The sequence below is a fragment of the Lipomyces chichibuensis genome, assembly GCF_038497645.1.
Source record: "Lipomyces chichibuensis strain CBS 12929 unplaced genomic scaffold V1513scaffold_25, whole genome shotgun sequence".
Lineage (NCBI taxonomy): Eukaryota > Fungi > Ascomycota > Lipomycetes > Lipomycetales > Lipomycetaceae > Lipomyces > Lipomyces chichibuensis.
In genome coordinates, this window is record NW_027117477.1 from 96,465 (window position 1) to 112,977 (window position 16,513).

General features: G+C 45.7%; 7 protein-coding genes across 7 annotated transcripts; 4 read left to right on the top strand and 3 right to left on the bottom strand.

Annotated features, from left to right (window-relative positions):
- The first annotated feature begins 43 nt into the window (after positions 1 to 43).
- Positions 44 to 866, top strand: V1513DRAFT_448078 (uncharacterized protein). Its single transcript, XM_066898481.1, has 2 exons — positions 44 to 360; positions 434 to 866. Exons 1-2 carry the CDS (start codon positions 148 to 150, stop codon positions 569 to 571), a joined length of 351 nt encoding a protein of 116 aa, XP_066752541.1. The 5' UTR covers positions 44 to 147; the 3' UTR covers positions 572 to 866.
- Positions 867 to 1,173: 307 nt separating this feature from the next.
- V1513DRAFT_432517 (mitochondrial carrier domain-containing protein) lies at positions 1,174 to 2,167 on the bottom strand (the record flags this gene model as incomplete). Its single annotated transcript, XM_066896407.1, has 3 exons — positions 1,174 to 1,961; positions 2,016 to 2,055; positions 2,120 to 2,167. 3 exons carry the CDS (start codon positions 2,165 to 2,167, stop codon positions 1,174 to 1,176), a joined length of 876 nt encoding a protein of 291 aa, XP_066752542.1.
- Positions 2,168 to 2,774: 607 nt separating this feature from the next.
- Positions 2,775 to 3,572, top strand: V1513DRAFT_459445 (AMMECR1 domain-containing protein; the record flags this gene model as incomplete). Its single annotated transcript, XM_066899762.1, has 3 exons — positions 2,775 to 3,106; positions 3,156 to 3,218; positions 3,278 to 3,572. 3 exons carry the CDS (start codon positions 2,775 to 2,777, stop codon positions 3,570 to 3,572), a joined length of 690 nt encoding a protein of 229 aa, XP_066752543.1.
- A 1,092-nt stretch (positions 3,573 to 4,664) lies between these two features.
- On the top strand, positions 4,665 to 5,870 carry V1513DRAFT_448085 (uncharacterized protein). The gene has a single exon (XM_066898482.1). The coding sequence runs from the start codon at positions 4,794 to 4,796 to the stop codon at positions 5,613 to 5,615; it is 822 nt and encodes a 273-aa protein (XP_066752544.1). The 5' UTR covers positions 4,665 to 4,793; the 3' UTR covers positions 5,616 to 5,870.
- On the bottom strand, positions 5,564 to 8,153 carry V1513DRAFT_448086 (ribonuclease H-like domain-containing protein; the record flags this gene model as incomplete). Its single annotated transcript, XM_066898483.1, has 4 exons — positions 7,679 to 8,153; positions 7,566 to 7,628; positions 7,279 to 7,490; positions 5,564 to 7,226 (listed from the first exon to the last, which is right to left on the bottom strand). Coding segments are annotated over exons 1-4 (1,804 nt in total), but the record flags the coding sequence as incomplete, so codon positions are not given.
- Positions 8,154 to 8,229: 76 nt separating this feature from the next.
- Positions 8,230 to 9,028, top strand: V1513DRAFT_448089 (uncharacterized protein). Its single transcript, XM_066898484.1, has 4 exons — positions 8,230 to 8,425; positions 8,512 to 8,531; positions 8,589 to 8,639; positions 8,701 to 9,028. Exons 1-4 carry the CDS (start codon positions 8,335 to 8,337, stop codon positions 8,845 to 8,847), a joined length of 309 nt encoding a protein of 102 aa, XP_066752546.1. The 5' UTR covers positions 8,230 to 8,334; the 3' UTR covers positions 8,848 to 9,028.
- Positions 9,029 to 10,377: 1,349 nt separating this feature from the next.
- On the bottom strand, positions 10,378 to 16,130 carry V1513DRAFT_381812 (nuclear protein 96-domain-containing protein; the record flags this gene model as incomplete). Its single annotated transcript, XM_066895082.1, has 5 exons — positions 10,378 to 10,803; positions 10,869 to 12,224; positions 12,280 to 15,782; positions 15,841 to 15,927; positions 15,983 to 16,130. 5 exons carry the CDS (start codon positions 16,128 to 16,130, stop codon positions 10,378 to 10,380), a joined length of 5,520 nt encoding a protein of 1,839 aa, XP_066752547.1.
- Positions 16,131 to 16,513: the final 383 nt, after the last annotated feature.

The following is a 16,513-nucleotide window of genomic DNA, read 5'->3' on the forward strand; positions in this document are numbered from 1 at the left end:
TGCGGCGTCGGGGTGAAAGTTCACCCGGATGAATTATCCCGGGTAAGTCTTTGAAACTCTAATTCATAGTTGACTACGAAAATCATTCACTACAAAGGATAATAAATAATCCAAGTTACTTTCTCGTCGACCCACAACAGTTCAACAATGATTTCATTCACATGTCTACGGCCAACACTATCTGCGGGATTATCCCTCATTACCTCATTTAGGCCTTCAACAACATGGCTAGTGCAGAAGAGTATAACACAAGCTAGTCTCTTACGGAACAAGTCCAGCTCGACCAAGAAATACAAGATGAAGTCACACAAGGGTGCAGCTGCGCGATGGCATAAGACGAAATCTGGACACTTCAAGCATGTATGTAACTAATGGATACAATTGTCGTTGGTTCGTTGCGTTGAGAACTCTCATCTAACTGAAACATAACAAGGGCCCAATTGGTGTTAACCACGGCAACAGCAATTGGAGCAGCCGCATTTTAGCACGCACCAACAGAGGAGGATATGCTTTAAGTAGAGGAGAAGGAAATCATATTGGTCGGATAAAGAAGTTGATGCCTTACGCTTAAGCCCCGCAGAATGTAGGACTTCGCACCAGTCGGACGAGATATTTGATTGTCAATACAGTTTATTGATTATCGTGTGGAATTAATATGCGGTATTGACCGTGTTGTATATTTTATATTATATATATATAGAAACCGCTGATTCAAAGACGAAAATTGGGGAAGAGAACTCTGAAGTAGATATTTTCGTTCGAACGAAGACTTCAGACTAAAGTCTAACTAATTAATGCCCATTAGTAACTTGCCACCATTATTAGTCTTAATATAGCAGACTCATCCAGCGCTTGGCGCCAATGCATATCAGATTACTTATCATTTTGTGCGCTAACGCAGCGCCAGTTGAGCAATTGTAAAGAAAATCAGTCCCGTTCTTCTTAGCTGCTTTCTGGTGCTCATATTGTCTTAAGTCGTTCTTACTTAGTAAGTTGTCACGCACAAAGTGCATATAACCAATGGCTACGCGCGAATTACTGGGTAAATTATTAAATTGTCAAGGTTAAACATACTTCTGTAAACCATCGTCTATCTACCTAATCATACAGATTCATAACAATGCATCCAAAACGCAAAATAATCTAAATAACTGTTCTTGCTCCATCAGAAATTTAACCCAACAGTCGCATAGTCAATTCAACACTGGCAAACGTGCCGGCACTGCAAGGCGTAGCTCGCAACAATGTCGGAACCAATCCTTTCCAAAAACCAGCAACGCCACTTGTCCGCCAAGTCCTTCTCGCAGCGTCAATAGCTCCCTTGTACAAACTTTCTTTGCCAAATTTGTCGCTCTGAACCTGACTCTTCACGACATCCAAAGGATAGGAGCCGAGCCAGAGAACCTCGCCGGCAAGAGCGCCACAGCCAGCTATTTTCCATGCTGGAATTTCGTCGCGCTTGACTTTGCCGTATTTTTGCAACTCCTGCATCAAGAATTCAAATGTCAAAAACCAGAGGCCATATGCCTGCGCCTCACGGAGAAGGGTGACACCTTGTCCGCGAAATATACCCTTCAATCCTTGATTGGCGTAAATCTTCTTGATTGCGTCAATTGGACCAGAGTACCGTCGGTTATCATGTTTTTGCGTCTGCAATAAAATACGCAACTGCTCGACTGGTCCAGCCACAGGACTATTCGCTATTCCTGCAACTGCTCCGGCAAGGTAGTATTGTGGAAGGGTGAGTTGACTACTGTCACTCTTCCTCAGAAGAAACCGTCTGGCTTCATGAAACGCGTAGAACTGAACCGATACGCAAACACCAACACCAACCAGCGGCGACGCAGTGCCTTTGTAAAATGCCAGTGGTCCTTCAGCCGCAAGAGTCTTTCGAAATGCCTCTAGTGGCGTGCTGAATTGGCCGGTTTGGAGACGGACCTTCACTAAATCGAAAGGCTGACCTTGTAATTGTTAGAAGGAGGTAGCTATTGGTTAAATGTGAGTTAAAGACGTACCGATAAGAACTTGAACTGCACCACCGACGAATCCTGCAGTCTATAATTCATAGTCATCTGTTAGTTAAAAGATCTGGCCTCACCCAACCATCCCAAACACTCACAGTATCCTTTACTTTTCGAGAGAAAGAAGTATCAATTGAATCGGCCATTGCTATTCCGTCTTGAACACAATGTCGAGTTAGGAATTAATTGACAGTGGTTCCTTCGCAAGTGGATTGTTTGTGGTGACAGAAACTCGCTATCCCTAAGAAATAAAAAGTTCGATTACCTCACCGTCGATTGCGCAATCGCGTCAACGCCCCTGCGGATTTAGTAGGTATCCACCAATATATCCCAACGCGCTGAATCTGCTTGGGCTCAAGACGAAAATTATCGTGAGATACGGTTCACAACCGTAGCATATACTTCTATGCGTAATAATAAATTGCAAAGAAATTCGCAGTTTAACATTGTACATACAGAACGACGAGAAATAAAGTTCATTAAATAGGGTTTAGATAGGTTACTAGTCCGGAGTTAACTACTCCTGGGTAACCGCACAAGAGATTATTGCTTAAAGCCCTAGATGTATACCAAAATGGTTGTGGACTTATTACTTCCCCACTGCCTGCTCGGTTGAAGGGTGTCACGCTGTCAACGCTGCCGCCTGCAACTTGTCCAGCTGTTTTCCAGCTTTGAACTGCGCATCCGCAGCAACTCGACTGGCTTTGGATCTGCTGTTGCAAGCTTTGATACTGAGTCATAATATAAGTAGCAATGGCATCCAAAGCACAGTGCGCATTTTGCTTCGACGTTCTCGTCGCTCATTTCGAGGATCGTTCGACTCTTCCGCTGAGCTGGTTTGAGAATTCTGACTCAGCGGCGATCTCTGAACTGACCAGCTCGTCCTCGTCTTCCGTGTCATCAGTTGACACAGTAAGCTTTGTCAAAGTTACTTCGGCGAATCACAAGAGCCACAGTAGCTATCCTTTATTTGTGACGTGGAATGTCGTGGTGCGAGGCCAGCCGAGGTTGCGTGGATGTATTGGCACTTTTGAACCGCAGCCGTTGGAAAGAGGATTGAGGACTTATGCCCGGACTGCGTCTGTGTACTGACTGTTTCTGCGAAATGCTTGTGCGCTAATATTAGAGGTTTAGGGCGTTCGATGATACGCGCTTCAATCCCATCTTGGCAAAAGAGCTGCCGTCCTTGGAGTGCGGGTAGGTACTATCTCATTTATCAGATCCCGGACTTATGAAGGTGCTTACGTGAAAACTAGGGTTTCTCTATTAATGGATTTCGAAGAAGCCAGTGGCCCGTTAGATTGGGAGTGGGGAGTCCACGGTATTAGAATCTCGTTTATCGTCAGTGGACGGCGATACTCAGCAACTTACCTTCCTGATGTGCCACCTGAGCACTTCGAGTCCAAAGAGCAGACGGTGGAAAGCCTTGTCCATAAAGCGGGCTATATCGGAGCATCGTGGCCCACATTGTCCATCAAGCTTGTGCGATACAAGAGCTCCAAGACTTCTCTTTCTTATGCCGAGTATGTGGCGATAATGAAGAGAGTTTGAAGATTGACTTTGCATACTTAGAATGTCTCAGCTTTGCACTGTGAACGATGATTCTTGTTGTTGGTCGGGGTGTTTCCGGAGTTATTGGTTATCGGCTGCTAATTATGGATGCCCCAACTCTGCTTTGAATGTATTACGATATGCATGAATCTATTAGACGTCTTAGCTTCTAGAGTTTGTGTGTAGCCAGAGTCGGGGTTTACGGCTATCGGGGGACTGCAGAGGCACCGCAACCTGCTAGCTACGCAATGTTCTGTATATAGTGGAAGCCAATGGTAACCCATGATTTCCACATACGTCGTAATCCAAATAGTCGGTGTATTATGACGACAGTTCTCCACCGATAATAAGCACTTAGTTGAAAGTTGGATATACATCTGATGCGGAATCTGGATGTGAAGAGAGAGGTGAGATACAACGATCAGCTGCAGAACTTACCGAAGCCATCGACAACGGCCGGTCATAGGCTAAAGGAGATTCCACAGAAAAAGTTACAAATGTTATAAGTCATTAATCCCGGAACTTTGTTCAGCTCAAGCATCAGATTTGTATTACAGATAGAAGTTGTTTAGTGCTCTTTTAAGGTGCAAATTGCATTTTCAAAATTAGATAAGTCACGAGCAAATAAACTGTACTCATCGTGATACGCATTGCCATTTAACTAGCCTACTTCGCAGTATATACCTTCTTAGCACCAACGTTAGGAAAGACTGTACTGCGGGAAAAAAATCAATTAGTTAGTCGAAGACTGGTAAGCGATAGGACCCGAGTACGGGATGTAAACAGATTATTGTCGGTTCTTTTTAAGTTCAAGAACAGTTTGTGTTTTTACGAACCTGCGGCTTGTTCTTAACAAGCAGCATGCTGTGGTGAATGTGCCGCAAATGGCACGCAGAGCAATATTAGTGCCAACTTTTGCTTATTTACTGTGAATTAAGGTATATATGTCAATCGCCTATGCACTTGCGTGCTGATTACATTACAAGACCTCTGGTTGGCTGAAATTCAGGGATTGACCACGCACTAGCCAATGACGGCAGACCCGTTTCAATGCAGGAGATTCGGAGCTGATGTAAAGCGCCACAGCCACCACAACTGCTCCACGCGCTTCGCTTGCTGAACTGCGGTTTATAATTACAACTTCGACACCTTTCTTGCTATTTAGCTTATATCATACTTGCAACGAGTTGAACGAGCATATACACACCACATATCTTACAAATGGCTTCACTACGATACTCGTCGAGTTCACTCTGTGCAAAGGCAGTTCCGCTTGGTCGACTCTTGTTTCGCCGATACCTTCAGACCCTGCCGCAGTCGACCGTAGTTGTCCCGCACTTTGATCCTTCGAACCTCTCCAAGTCGAGCAAGAAGAAGACCACTGTTAGCAATGCTGGTTCCGAATCTAATCAGAGAGATGGTTTACTCTGGCGCAGGCATAGTCTCGCTGGATTAAAAACCGAGGTCCCAGAATCAGACTTACTTGAGTCCATTTTCGATTCCGAGAACCCGCCATCCAAGGCCGAACTTGAGAAGGCTCTCAGTGAGGCAAAAAAGACGGCCCCATTACCTGCGCCTACCGGACAAAAGGTCACCTCATCATCGGCTGCTACCCCTACTATTGAACGGGCTCAGAAGCTGATCAACGTCACTTCAACTCCATCATCGGCGACGAAAGCTCCCCCCGCGGAGAAGACTTACCGCAAATTTAAGCCCCTCAAGGCTGCGATGACTCTTACTCCTGCTGCCGTTGCTCACATCAAGCAGCTTCTTAACATGCCTGAGCCCAAGTTAATACGGGTCGGCGTTCGCAATCGTGGATGCTCTGGTCTTCAATATCACCTGGAGTACGTGGATAAACCAGGAAAGTTTGACGAAGAGGTCGTCCAAGATGGCATCAAGGTTCTTATTGACTCAAAAGCTCTTTTCAGCATCATCGGGAGCGAGATGGATTGGGTTGATGATAGACTCAGCAACAGATTCGTGTTCCACAACCCGAACATTAAGGGCGAGTGCGGGTGCGGAGAATCGTTCATGGTTTAGATTAATTACCTTGCGCAATTTTTCCATGATGTTACGCCAGTTGGTTTAGAATTTGGGTTGACATGATTAGTACGGCTTGGTAATTCGTTGTACGTTGAGATGGATTTTGATTTATGCATTATCATTGGTTTTCTATTGGTTTGTATACGGCTATTAAGCCCTCGGAGTTATCGGTTATATTCTCGTTGTCTTTGTACTTATGTACAGTTCTCCTTTAATCAGTCACTCATATAATGAAAGATTATTAACCGTTAATATTATCCAATGGACCCAATGACTTTGGTAGTCATGCAAAAATCGATACGATTACAACAACGTACCACTTGTAAACTATTAGAAATATCTAAGTGATGCAAATCTTTCATATTTTTATCGCATTGCTATCATACTCAGCTTACTTGCTGTTCGTTGTCAAAAATACAGCCCCAGAACTGTGATTTCGCAGTCATGACCTTTGAAGGCGAATAGAAAAGTTCCTCTGCCAACGCGGTCCTCTTGCGAGCAATTTCTTCGTTTTCTTTCGGGTCTACCTTGTCATTTTTCTGATTAGCAGCCACGATTAGCCTCACATCAGTTTCGAGCTCATTCGTACTCGTGATGCCCTTAACCACGTCAACCCTAGTAACACCGGGATCATTATCAACGATAATCTTCAACAACTCATCAATATTCTCTTTAACTGCCTCACTAATGTTCTTGCCAATGATACCTATCACTCCAGGCACATTGACCGGCTTAGACTTCAAGATCCCGAAAATGGCACGATTCGGCAACACGTAGTTCCAGCTGTCGTCGTAACTCCTAGCCATGCTATCCCGCCATTGCGTTATTGCTTTTAACATTGGCATTATTTCCTCCGTCAGGGCCCATTTCTCGGATAACAATTTCCAACCGCTTGGGCCGGAGCCGTATTCGTGGTCATAAGGCACACGCTCATACTTCTGCTTGCATTCTTTCCGCGAGCTGGCTAGCACGGACTCCAACTTGTCCGCGCCAGACGCGAGTAGCTTATTCCGCAATTTGTCGTAAATATTCAGTAAGAAGTGTGTATCAGAACGAGCATAGTCCAGCATCGCCTGCGGTAACGGTCGAATTCGCCAGTCAGCCAACTGGTACTCCTTCGACGCCTTGAACGAACAGAATATATCTAACAAATATCCAAGACTTTTGCCTTCTAAATTCAACACCTTGGCCGCGTGATATGTGTCGAATAAACCGACCACGTATAGTCCAAAATCGCGCTGCAGCCAAATAATATCGGAATTCGCGCCATGGAAAACTTTAATAATTTTGCGGTTCGTGAACACGTCGTTTAGCGACTCTAACTCACTCCGAAGAACCAGCGTGTCAACCAGGTAATCTTGCGAGCGGGTGCTAATTTGCATAAGACAAACGAATCCGATGTATGATCTGCTATCATGGTGTTCCAAGTCAACCGCTATCTCGGTCTCATTCCTGAGACACTTCAACATTGTGTAAAGTTTTTCAGGTGTGTCAACCCAGTTAACCGCCGTGTTCTCAAACGGCATCGGATCAAGTGGCTTGCATGGCTTCTTCATCGATTTGGGGAATTTGGCATGTTCAATCTCATACTGATACGGATTACAATAGCTAGTAAGTTAGTAACGACTACGACATATCCACAAACATAAACAGTACGTACCTTGGCTGACCGTTATCCTTGGGATACTCCATCTGCAACGACTCCTCAAATGATATCATTGCATTCGGTTTCTTCGTCAGCAGCGGTCTAAATGGCGAAGTCTCGTAATTGTCGGGCTTTGTCTCAAAACTGAGTTGTGGACGGGCAACGTTAGCATTCGCGATAGTGGGGTCTAGTTTGCCTCGTTTCCGTTTTAGAGACTGTAACGGCGGCTGCAAAATGCGCGTTAGGCTTCATCCAGTTCCACGTACGTAACAGGAAGCAATGCGCATAAAATTAAGACGTACCATGTTAGGTGCGAGTACAGCGGCCTGACTTTTCTGATTCGTGAACATATCCAAATATGTATCCTATCATTATCATGAGCACATTTCGCCAAATTACCTTGAAAATTTCATACCGTCTTCTCGAACAGCGTATCATTCACCTCTCCAATCTTATTCCACTTCTCGACCAACTCATCCACACTCTTAATCTCGCCTTTGCCGCCCACAGCTTTGAGTAAAACATTCGTTAATCTTAGCAACCGGCTCAAACACTTTTCGATCGCATTGCTAACGTCTGGCGCGGCAGTCCTGTAATACGTGAGATCTTGAGAGGATAATTTCGAAGCCGCCTGTGTCGTCTTAAGAACTGCGGAAAGGACACGAGCATTGTAAGCCTCGAGTTCTGGATCGCTTGTTGAGCTGTAGGTTGGTGATGTTGACGACATGTTAGGTATCCTGTTTGCACCTGTGACGACTTGCCTGTACAATTCTGCGCAGTATATTGTAATATATTGTATCTGCTAGACTAATATCTCCCCGTAGTTCTGCTCGTCCGTAAATGCGTCCACTGTAACTGTGAAAGGGTACGCTAATGAGCTGTTATTCAAATGCACTGGGTCTTGAAATTTTTGGCTGACCTATTTTGCTCCCAACGACCAGCTCGCCAACTTCACTCTACAATTTACCGAACTTACCGACAACCGCTAACCACGCCACCAACTACAACGCTAAATTATCTCACCATCAATCAATTATTCTGTAGCTACTTTTACCAGAGAGGAGATAGTTGATGGGAAATCTGATGTCCGCAAGTTTCGCACCTGAGTGTAACAAGGCGAAGGCTAAGTACGACGAGTGCTTTAACGAGTGGTATAGCGAGAGTAAGTTCTCAATCCCAGATGGAATACGATAAAATTGACTTTAAAGTATGTCTTTCCCAGGTTATATGCTGACAGACACATTTTAGAATTTTTGAAGGGAAAGGGGGTAGGTTTATTAGAACTAGCGCGCGAAGTATCTCGTTGTTCCAACATTGCTGTTTAGGTGTATAATGAGTGCGAGGATTTATGGGAAGAATATAAAGAATGCTTGGGTGTATGCTACTCTAAAATAGCGCATAGATCTGGATAATGGAGTCACTGACGCATTGTCATAGAAAGCCTTAACGACCAGAGGGATCCACAACATGCTGGACAAGTCACGCGAAGATGCGCCATTCGAAGTTGGCGGCCGAACAAAGGAAGAATTAGAAGAAATACAAGCCCAGGAAGTCAGCGGATCAAGCGATGCGGTAAAGAAGTAGACAAGCCGCTTGAATGATGCGCAATTTGTGGGACTCGCTGGGTTCTCCCGTTCGGTTCCAAGCGTTCGACATATCTGTATCTGGTCCCATTGGGCAGATCTCGTCATCACCTGTACATAGAAGTCATCTCATTGTATATATATAATATTGCTTATACACACATATTGACTTTGGTAACTGGTGTAGGACCTAGAACCAACTACATCGAATGCATTCATTGTGCAAATGAAAGACGGGTGTAAAAACTAGGTTTTCTTTTTCCCAAGTAAGATTACAATCCGTATCAGAAAGCGTGTCCGGAACAGACAATGCCACTAGAATACATGCAAATGCGGTCCCTTTCAATGTTGGCAGGCTCAAAGGAACCTGACTTGTTATAGATGGTGGGATAGATCGAAGAAATATATTACCGACTCGTGAGAAGTATGACAATGAATACATTAGCATTGTTTACGATACAAGTGAAATATTATTAGATGCCAAGTGATACAGACGAAATGTTTAAGGAAGCACCGCGATCGTGAAAGATATTAGCAACTTCGAGGAAGGAGTGGATGAGCTAGTCAAGGAATTTGATTTCAGTGTCATAAGTCGCGGAAAGCTCCGAATATTTGAGACGCACGCTTCTGCAACGGTCGTTTCAGAACAAATGCGACTTAGACGACTCTGAGGCTGGAGACTTAGATGCCAAGATCACTGAAGTCGAAGGATAGAGTACACAGAGTGCAGTACAGGTTTGCAAGATGACGGGGTCCGGGTGAGGCAAACGACACCATGAGGCTGTCGCAAAGGAATGAAACGCTAACGAAATCCGGCTGTTAGTGCAAGTTTTCTTCAAATGATTGATATGACAGCAGGAAGAGTAACATCAAAGAGTTGTTCGACGACTAGACAGTAGACAGCTGAAAGGGATTAGGCCATGACACAGGTGCAGCAGTGTAAGTTGAACAGTAAGGAACGCGCGTAACATTGGAGTCAATTGGAATGAATGAGATGGAGGATGAAAAACGATGACCAAAGCTTGGATACTGTAGTTATCCGACGGAGAACCATGGCACGCCCCCCGAACGATTTCTAGGTTAACAAATGGGCTTGTAGAAGCAGTTCGCAATTTGCAGACGGAAATTCAAGCCAAGCCCGAGAAAGAAGAAAAGGAAATCGAATGGAGATGGAGTCACTACGGGAGAAGAGCCGCTAGTGCGTAGGTGATACGACTGAACAAGAGAGTCAGGATACCATCGACTTTTGAACCTGAAGTGGCTAAGAGCCATTAACCGTATGAAGTCGGTGTTCTGGGAACCGTGTAGTTAACGGTATGCTTTGCTCCTAAACCAAACTTTTTAAATGACGGCGTAAACATACATCATAGCATTACTAACTAAATACGGAGAAGTACACGCAATCGAATAATCAAGTAATGCATACATAAACAGATAACAAAATACATATAATTGTACATCTGGCATACTTCTATCATTATCTCATCAGAATAGAATCTTATAATACACAAGTTAGCGTACTCAATCGATCTTAAATGTCAACGCCGACAATTCTCGCCATTTCTTGTACGGCCACCATACTTGTAAATCCCAACGACGCATAGTTAATCAATCTCAAACTACTACGTAGTCGCTCCAATGAATCCTCCAGACTTACTCCTTGCACAGGCAACCCTCGAATATCCTTGGGCCACCACAAGTCAACGTTCTCATACTTAGCGGTCTTCACTACATTGATATAGTCGAGGTATACTTGGCCACCCACCTTCCAGTTCGAGATACCTGTTACGTCTTTGAAGCGAGAAAGGAGAGCCAATAAGTCGTCCAAGGACTCGGAAATCACAGCTTTGGGACCCACAGTGTGAATGATCACTGAATGCGCCTCGTTCCATTCAGACGCGTCAAGAAGATACTGCGCTTCTTTCACTGATTCATGAATATACCGAGCATGTAGAGCCTATAAATAGGTTAATAATAAAACAAATATACTGAGCTTATTTTTATTCAATCGCCCAAGCTTACCTTAGCAGTCAAAATCATAACCTTGGGAACACGCAAAACATTCAGCAGATATTCCTCATCCTCAGTAACTTTCTGAATATCTGGCACATGTCGGCTTAGAAATTCCTGAACAGATTGACGAGCAATGACAGCATCTTCGATATGAAGTAGTACAAACAAGGCGTCTTTCCATCGTCCAGCGCTCTCCAATTGCCACGCAAAATCGGCACTCAGTTTGTCACCGGCGGCTAGTACCTCACCATCAACCTCCCGAATCCGCTTCACCCGAACGAAAATATTGAACAATTGCCACGAAACAGCGAAATTGAGAGGCAGCGGCGAAATATTGGTCGGCAAAACTGCAAGTGAAAGAGGATATGAAGGATCGGCGTAAAGCTTTAGCAATTCATATAAAATGTCGCGTTTACTATTATCCGCAGCAGATTCAGCCTCCAAATAACCCGGAATAGGAGACTGCACATCTGTGAGATTCTCAAACGCCATCTGGTACTTCTTCACAGCCTTTTCTATACTATCTTCCTCGTAGACTTCATACCAAAGCCTGAGACCGAAAGCACGTCTCCAATCCAAACCTTTGGAAACACAGATCTCGGGCACTTTGCCTTCTGAAAATCCTCCCACCGAGCTTTTTGCCAATGAGGTATTCCCGGACAAAAGCTCGTAGACCTTTCGGATAGACGTTGGAATCTCTGAAAGAACGTTCTTGGTGACCCAATCGTTGATTTGATTTTTAATATCTCGTCGGAAATCAGCATCGCCCCCAATCAATGGGAGTAACGTCGCAAGATGCAAGTTCTTATCCTTTACAGCTTCGATGCATGCCTCCTCAATCTGGTGACCAGATAACAAAGTGAAAACGGTCTCTTCACGAGGCAGCCTGCTGAGATCGTTTGCAACATCCTTCTCGACCAAGTTCTCAAACAATGCCGACAATCTTGCCTTTCTTAAAAGTTCGAGAGCAATTTCCTTGTCAGCCTCGGGATTCAAAGATTCCATATCCAACGGCGAGTCATCAAACAAAATATTGGCTAATTTCCAAACATCAATCACGCGCTGATCCGCGTTTGTGGAACACAAATAGAAATCCAGAACGTTGCCGAAGGACAAGCTAGGATTTGGTTTGAATAGCGGCAACTCTCCATCTCGCAATACGGCAGTAGAATTGCTTAAATATACGCTAAGAAAGTCAAAGCTTGAATTGGAATTCGAATCAAGAATAACGTTATCCAATCTTTTTGTGAAAAGCTTGTTGCCAGAAACAGTGAAAATCCTTCCGTCCGCTGAAAATTTGGGAGAAGTTCCTGAGCGAGGAGCTAGAATATCCCGATCAGACTTCTGACCTGAACCGCCGTCGAACTAGTTATCCGTCAGTTTCAGAAACACTGCTCAATAGCAACGTAAAAGTACTTACACAGCTATCACGGCCAAATAACTCAGCATCAAGATCCGCAAATGTAAACTTGTACTCCTCGAGACGAGAAGACTGCTTCGTGCATGCCATCAGCTCTTCCTTCTCAGCATCAACAACAGCCCACATACTTCTTCCTACTCGTGCAAACTTCAATTGTTCAAGCCAACTTCGCCCAATCGGTACGTCAATCGAGCTCTCCATAGCCTCCTCTCCCTCGTATTGCTCCATGGCTCTCGAATCTTCAATAATATCAACTTCGTCATCCATCACCGAGTGTTCAAGGTGGGCACCTTCATCATCGTAGAACTCCTTATCTTCATCCGAAATGATCTCGTCGTCTTCACTATACACTTGACTGGCAGAGATATCTCCAGTCATTGGGGATTTCATTTCGAATGAAGGAATGACTTCTCCACTCTGCAAAGTACCCCTTGCCGGTAAAAAAGACTTGCCGCGCAGAGGAGTGTCGTCTGGCCTAAAGTCATAAGACGATTCGACGTTCCAATCACCAGGTAGTCTTGCACGGCCAGAATCATACTCAGTCGACGACATCGAAAGATCTTGCATGTGTTGAGGAGTCAGCTTGACGGCAGAAACTTCGTCGGTCTTCATTGGAGAGTAATTAAGGCCCGGTGACTGAGATTGTGCAAAACGAAGACCTGCAAACGGCTGTGAAGCAACAACCGCTAGGGGAGGCATCTTAACCGGCTCTGCAGGAGCATCGTACTCATCCTCGTCATCGACCAAACCCCAGATACTAAAATGCTCGATGCTGAAAACCCAAGTTCCGGAATCGGCGATGTATGTAATGAACTGTGTATCCTTCATTTTCCTGAGACGTTCAATATGAACGGGGACCAGCGGATGATCGACTTCCGTGATAGACTGTTTCGTATCTTTTGCAACAGGGTAGCATTTCTCAAGAGTAATGGTAGCAGGGACATTTAAGCCCTTTCCTTGTTCCGGCTTGATTGAATCATCGGGATAGACGGTGCACGTTTTAGGCCCAAACAAAACTAACTGTCCGGGGATCTGCTCAGGATGCGCAAATGCTGATAAATCCACCGGTCGGTTGAATGAAACTTCGCCATAACCCTTTCTTCCAACCTTGTAATTGGCCACACCTTCGAGCTCTTTCAAGCTCATCTTTCGCAAAACTGAGGCACTAGGCGAACTCCAGTATCCATCGTCCTCAACAACAGAGCTAGGTCCAGATGCAGTTCTCAGATTGTGACCTGTCGCAGGCGGGCTAGGCATTTGTTTCTCGGTACTTAAGCTCGTTGGTTTTAAAGTGGATGGAGGTTCACCAGGAGAGATCGCAGAATTTGAGATAGAACTTTTCAGGGTCGTCGAAGTGGCGGTCGTCGGGAAAGATGTAGTTGACTTTTCCTTGGTCTCCTTCGTATCGGAAAATGCCACACGCTTCTCTTGATAATTTGGAGTCGGCTCATGATACTTCGTCATGTCGGCACCACCAGACAGAATATCAGCTTCTGTAACCTTGCGATCAATAACGAGCTTGCGAATATCGTTTCGAGGACTGAAAGCTTCTGAAGACAAGATAGCTTTGTCGGCAAGACCATCGAACAACAGACTGCGAGTAGAGCTCAAAGTTGGTGCCGGAGCAGTAGAACCGCCAGCCACAGACCTAGTTGCTGCTGGCTTTGGTCGAGGACTAGAAGGCGGGCGTGGAGACAATTTGTACGTAGGCAACATCGCGGGTTTCTTCTTCTGAGCTGATGACGACGAGATGGGAGTTGCGATAGGCCCGGGCGATGACGACACTATCTGATTGGAGTAATTGAACAGAGGGTTTGAACCAAATGGATTCTGATCGATCGACGCCTGGAGAGGAGCTTGTAGAGCACCTACTCCACCCATTTGTGAGTTCCCGAAGAGTGGACCGGTCTGCGGTTGGGTATTGCCTCCAAACAATGACGTACCAGTTTGAGTGCCAAATCCGCCAGTTGTCGCGGTGTTTCCGCCAAACAAAGACGTGCTCGTATTCTGCACCTGGTTGTTGCCGAATAGGCTAGTTTGAGGCTTTGCACCGAATAATCCTCCGCCTGGTGCACTGGATTGCTGACTCGTGCCAACGTTTCCAAACAATCCAGTACCACTACCTATGGCATTATTCGTGGTACTGAATAGGGACGTGCCTGTCTGAGGCGCAGAGGGGGCAAATAAACCACCACCTGTGGCTGGCTGCTGAGTCTGAGTCTGACCGAAACCACCGCTAAATAGTGGCTTGTTCTGTTGGTTCTGCTGCTGACCAAACAGCGAAGGAGCAATACCCGACGTGGTGTTAGATGCTGTTCCAAAACCAGTGCCAAATGTTGGCTTATTCTGCGCACTGGCGGTCCCACCAAAAGCACCATATGCAGGCGGCTGACTAGTCGTTGTATTACTGTTCATCCCGAATCCGCCAAATGTCGACGACCCTGTAGTAGCAGGCTGACCAAAAGTTGACGTGGAAGTATTATTTGCAGTATTACCGAAAAGTCCAGTTCCAGTATTCGTCGCGTTGCTTCCAAATGCCGGAGTATTCGTGCCGAATGCTGGAGCACTGGTAGTTGCCGTGCTGCTGCTTCCGAAGCCACCAAAACCAGTTCCAAAAGCGGGCTTATTTTGGGTGGCGCTACCTTGCCCAAATGTGCTAGTACCTCCAAATGCATTGGTATTGGTCTGACCAAAAGTAGGAGTACTGTTCGAGCCAAATCCTGCGGTGCTGGAAGTATTACCGAAGAGACCGGTGCCAGTATTGTTGGAAGTGCTCGTGGACCCGAACAGGCCCCCAGAAGCCGGCTTCTGACCAAATAATCCTCCTGCAGTATTGCTACTGTTTGAGCCAAATGCACTGGTCGATGATCCGAACGTACTGGGCTGGCCTGTAGTGCTACCAAACAATCCCGTGCCACCCGTCGACGTGCTAGCTTGACCGAATGTATTGGTCTGACCAAACGTACCAGTCCCGAATCCTGTGGGCTTACCAAACGCACCAGCGCCACTAGCATTTCCGTATCGTCGACCTTGGGCATAGTCCTGCTCTCTTAGCTCTTCAAATGAGAATTTCTGATAGGCAGGCATACATGAGATACTTTGGAACGCATTGGTAATATTACTTGATGCTTCCTTCTCTTGGACAGGCTCAAACGGGACTGTAGTTCCCTGATTTGTTGTACCAATGGATGCTGCAAAGCCACCGCCAAATCCAGTAGTCGTCGTGCCGGTCGCACCGGTATTGGTATTCGACCCAAACCCACCAAATGCGGAAGCAGGCTTTGCAGCAGAGCCGAACAACCCTGTACCCGTGGATGCTGTATTTGTTTGACCAAAGGGACTAGTATTTGCTGCTGTGTTATTGGTTGAGCCAAACGCGCCACCAGAACCGAAAGGTGAGGTCGTGTTTTGCGTTGTATTGGAGCTGCCGAAGAGACCACCACTGCCGCCGAATCCAGTCGAAGAAGAGCCGAAAGTAGGACGACTGGTATTTCCAAATCCACCTAACTTCGATTAGCAAGCCCACTCCAATTCTGAACAACGGATCAGCAGAAGACTCACCAAATCCAGATGACTGGTTCGCGTTTTGACCGAACACGCCAGTACCAGTGGTGTTTGTACTGCCAAATCCGCTGGATTGACCAAAAGCTGCAAAAATCAATTAGATACATAAATTTCAGTGATAGCTCTCAATATCACATACGAGAAGTAGAGGATGTAGCCGTATTCGAACCAAACGCGGGGGTCGTAGAAGTTGCTGCGGAGCCAAACAGTGAGGACGTATTGTTGTTCGCGTTATTTGCACCGAAGCCACCAAACGTGGAGCCAGTACCGCTTGATTGGCCAAACATCATCAATTGCGATATCTTCACCTGAAGCCTTCAAGCGATAGTTTTCAAATCCGTAGCGCTGAGATTGCCACAGTAATCGCCAGGAAAGGACACAAAAATCCACCAGAGCATAGTCAAATGCCATCCCTAACCCCGACATACCCTTATTGTGTTCTCGCGTTTATGCAAACAAGTAAATGACTAGACAATGCTCTGCTTGGGGTTGCAACTGTGCCAGACATCATCTTGAGAAAGGCATGCAAACTGCCTGCGGCTTGGGACGCGGGAAGGAACGCGACGCGTCGCAATTTTAAATGACCGAATATATCAGGACATCATTCACAACGCGAAAGCACCCTCTGTTCTGGCGTACTAATTGCCAACACCTCATCACTCACCTCACA

What these genes read in the sequence shown, in the direction of transcription:
- V1513DRAFT_448078 (XM_066898481.1), top strand. Translation starts at nt 148, where the DNA reads ATGATTTCATTCACATGTCTACGGCCAACACTATCTGCGGGATTATCC. An exon ending in AATCTGGACACTTCAAGCAT is followed by an intron (nt 361 to 433) that starts GTATGTAACTAA and finishes AAACATAACAAG; the next exon opens with GGCCCAATTGGTGTTAACCA.
- V1513DRAFT_448085 (XM_066898482.1), top strand. Translation starts at nt 4,794, where the DNA reads ATGGCTTCACTACGATACTCGTCGAGTTCACTCTGTGCAAAGGCAGTT.
- V1513DRAFT_448089 (XM_066898484.1), top strand. Translation starts at nt 8,335, where the DNA reads ATGGGAAATCTGATGTCCGCAAGTTTCGCACCTGAGTGTAACAAGGCG. An exon ending in TAACGAGTGGTATAGCGAGA is followed by an intron (nt 8,426 to 8,511) that starts GTAAGTTCTCAA and finishes GACACATTTTAG; the next exon opens with AATTTTTGAAGGGAAAGGGG. An exon ending in AATTTTTGAAGGGAAAGGGG is followed by an intron (nt 8,532 to 8,588) that starts GTAGGTTTATTA and finishes ATTGCTGTTTAG; the next exon opens with GTGTATAATGAGTGCGAGGA.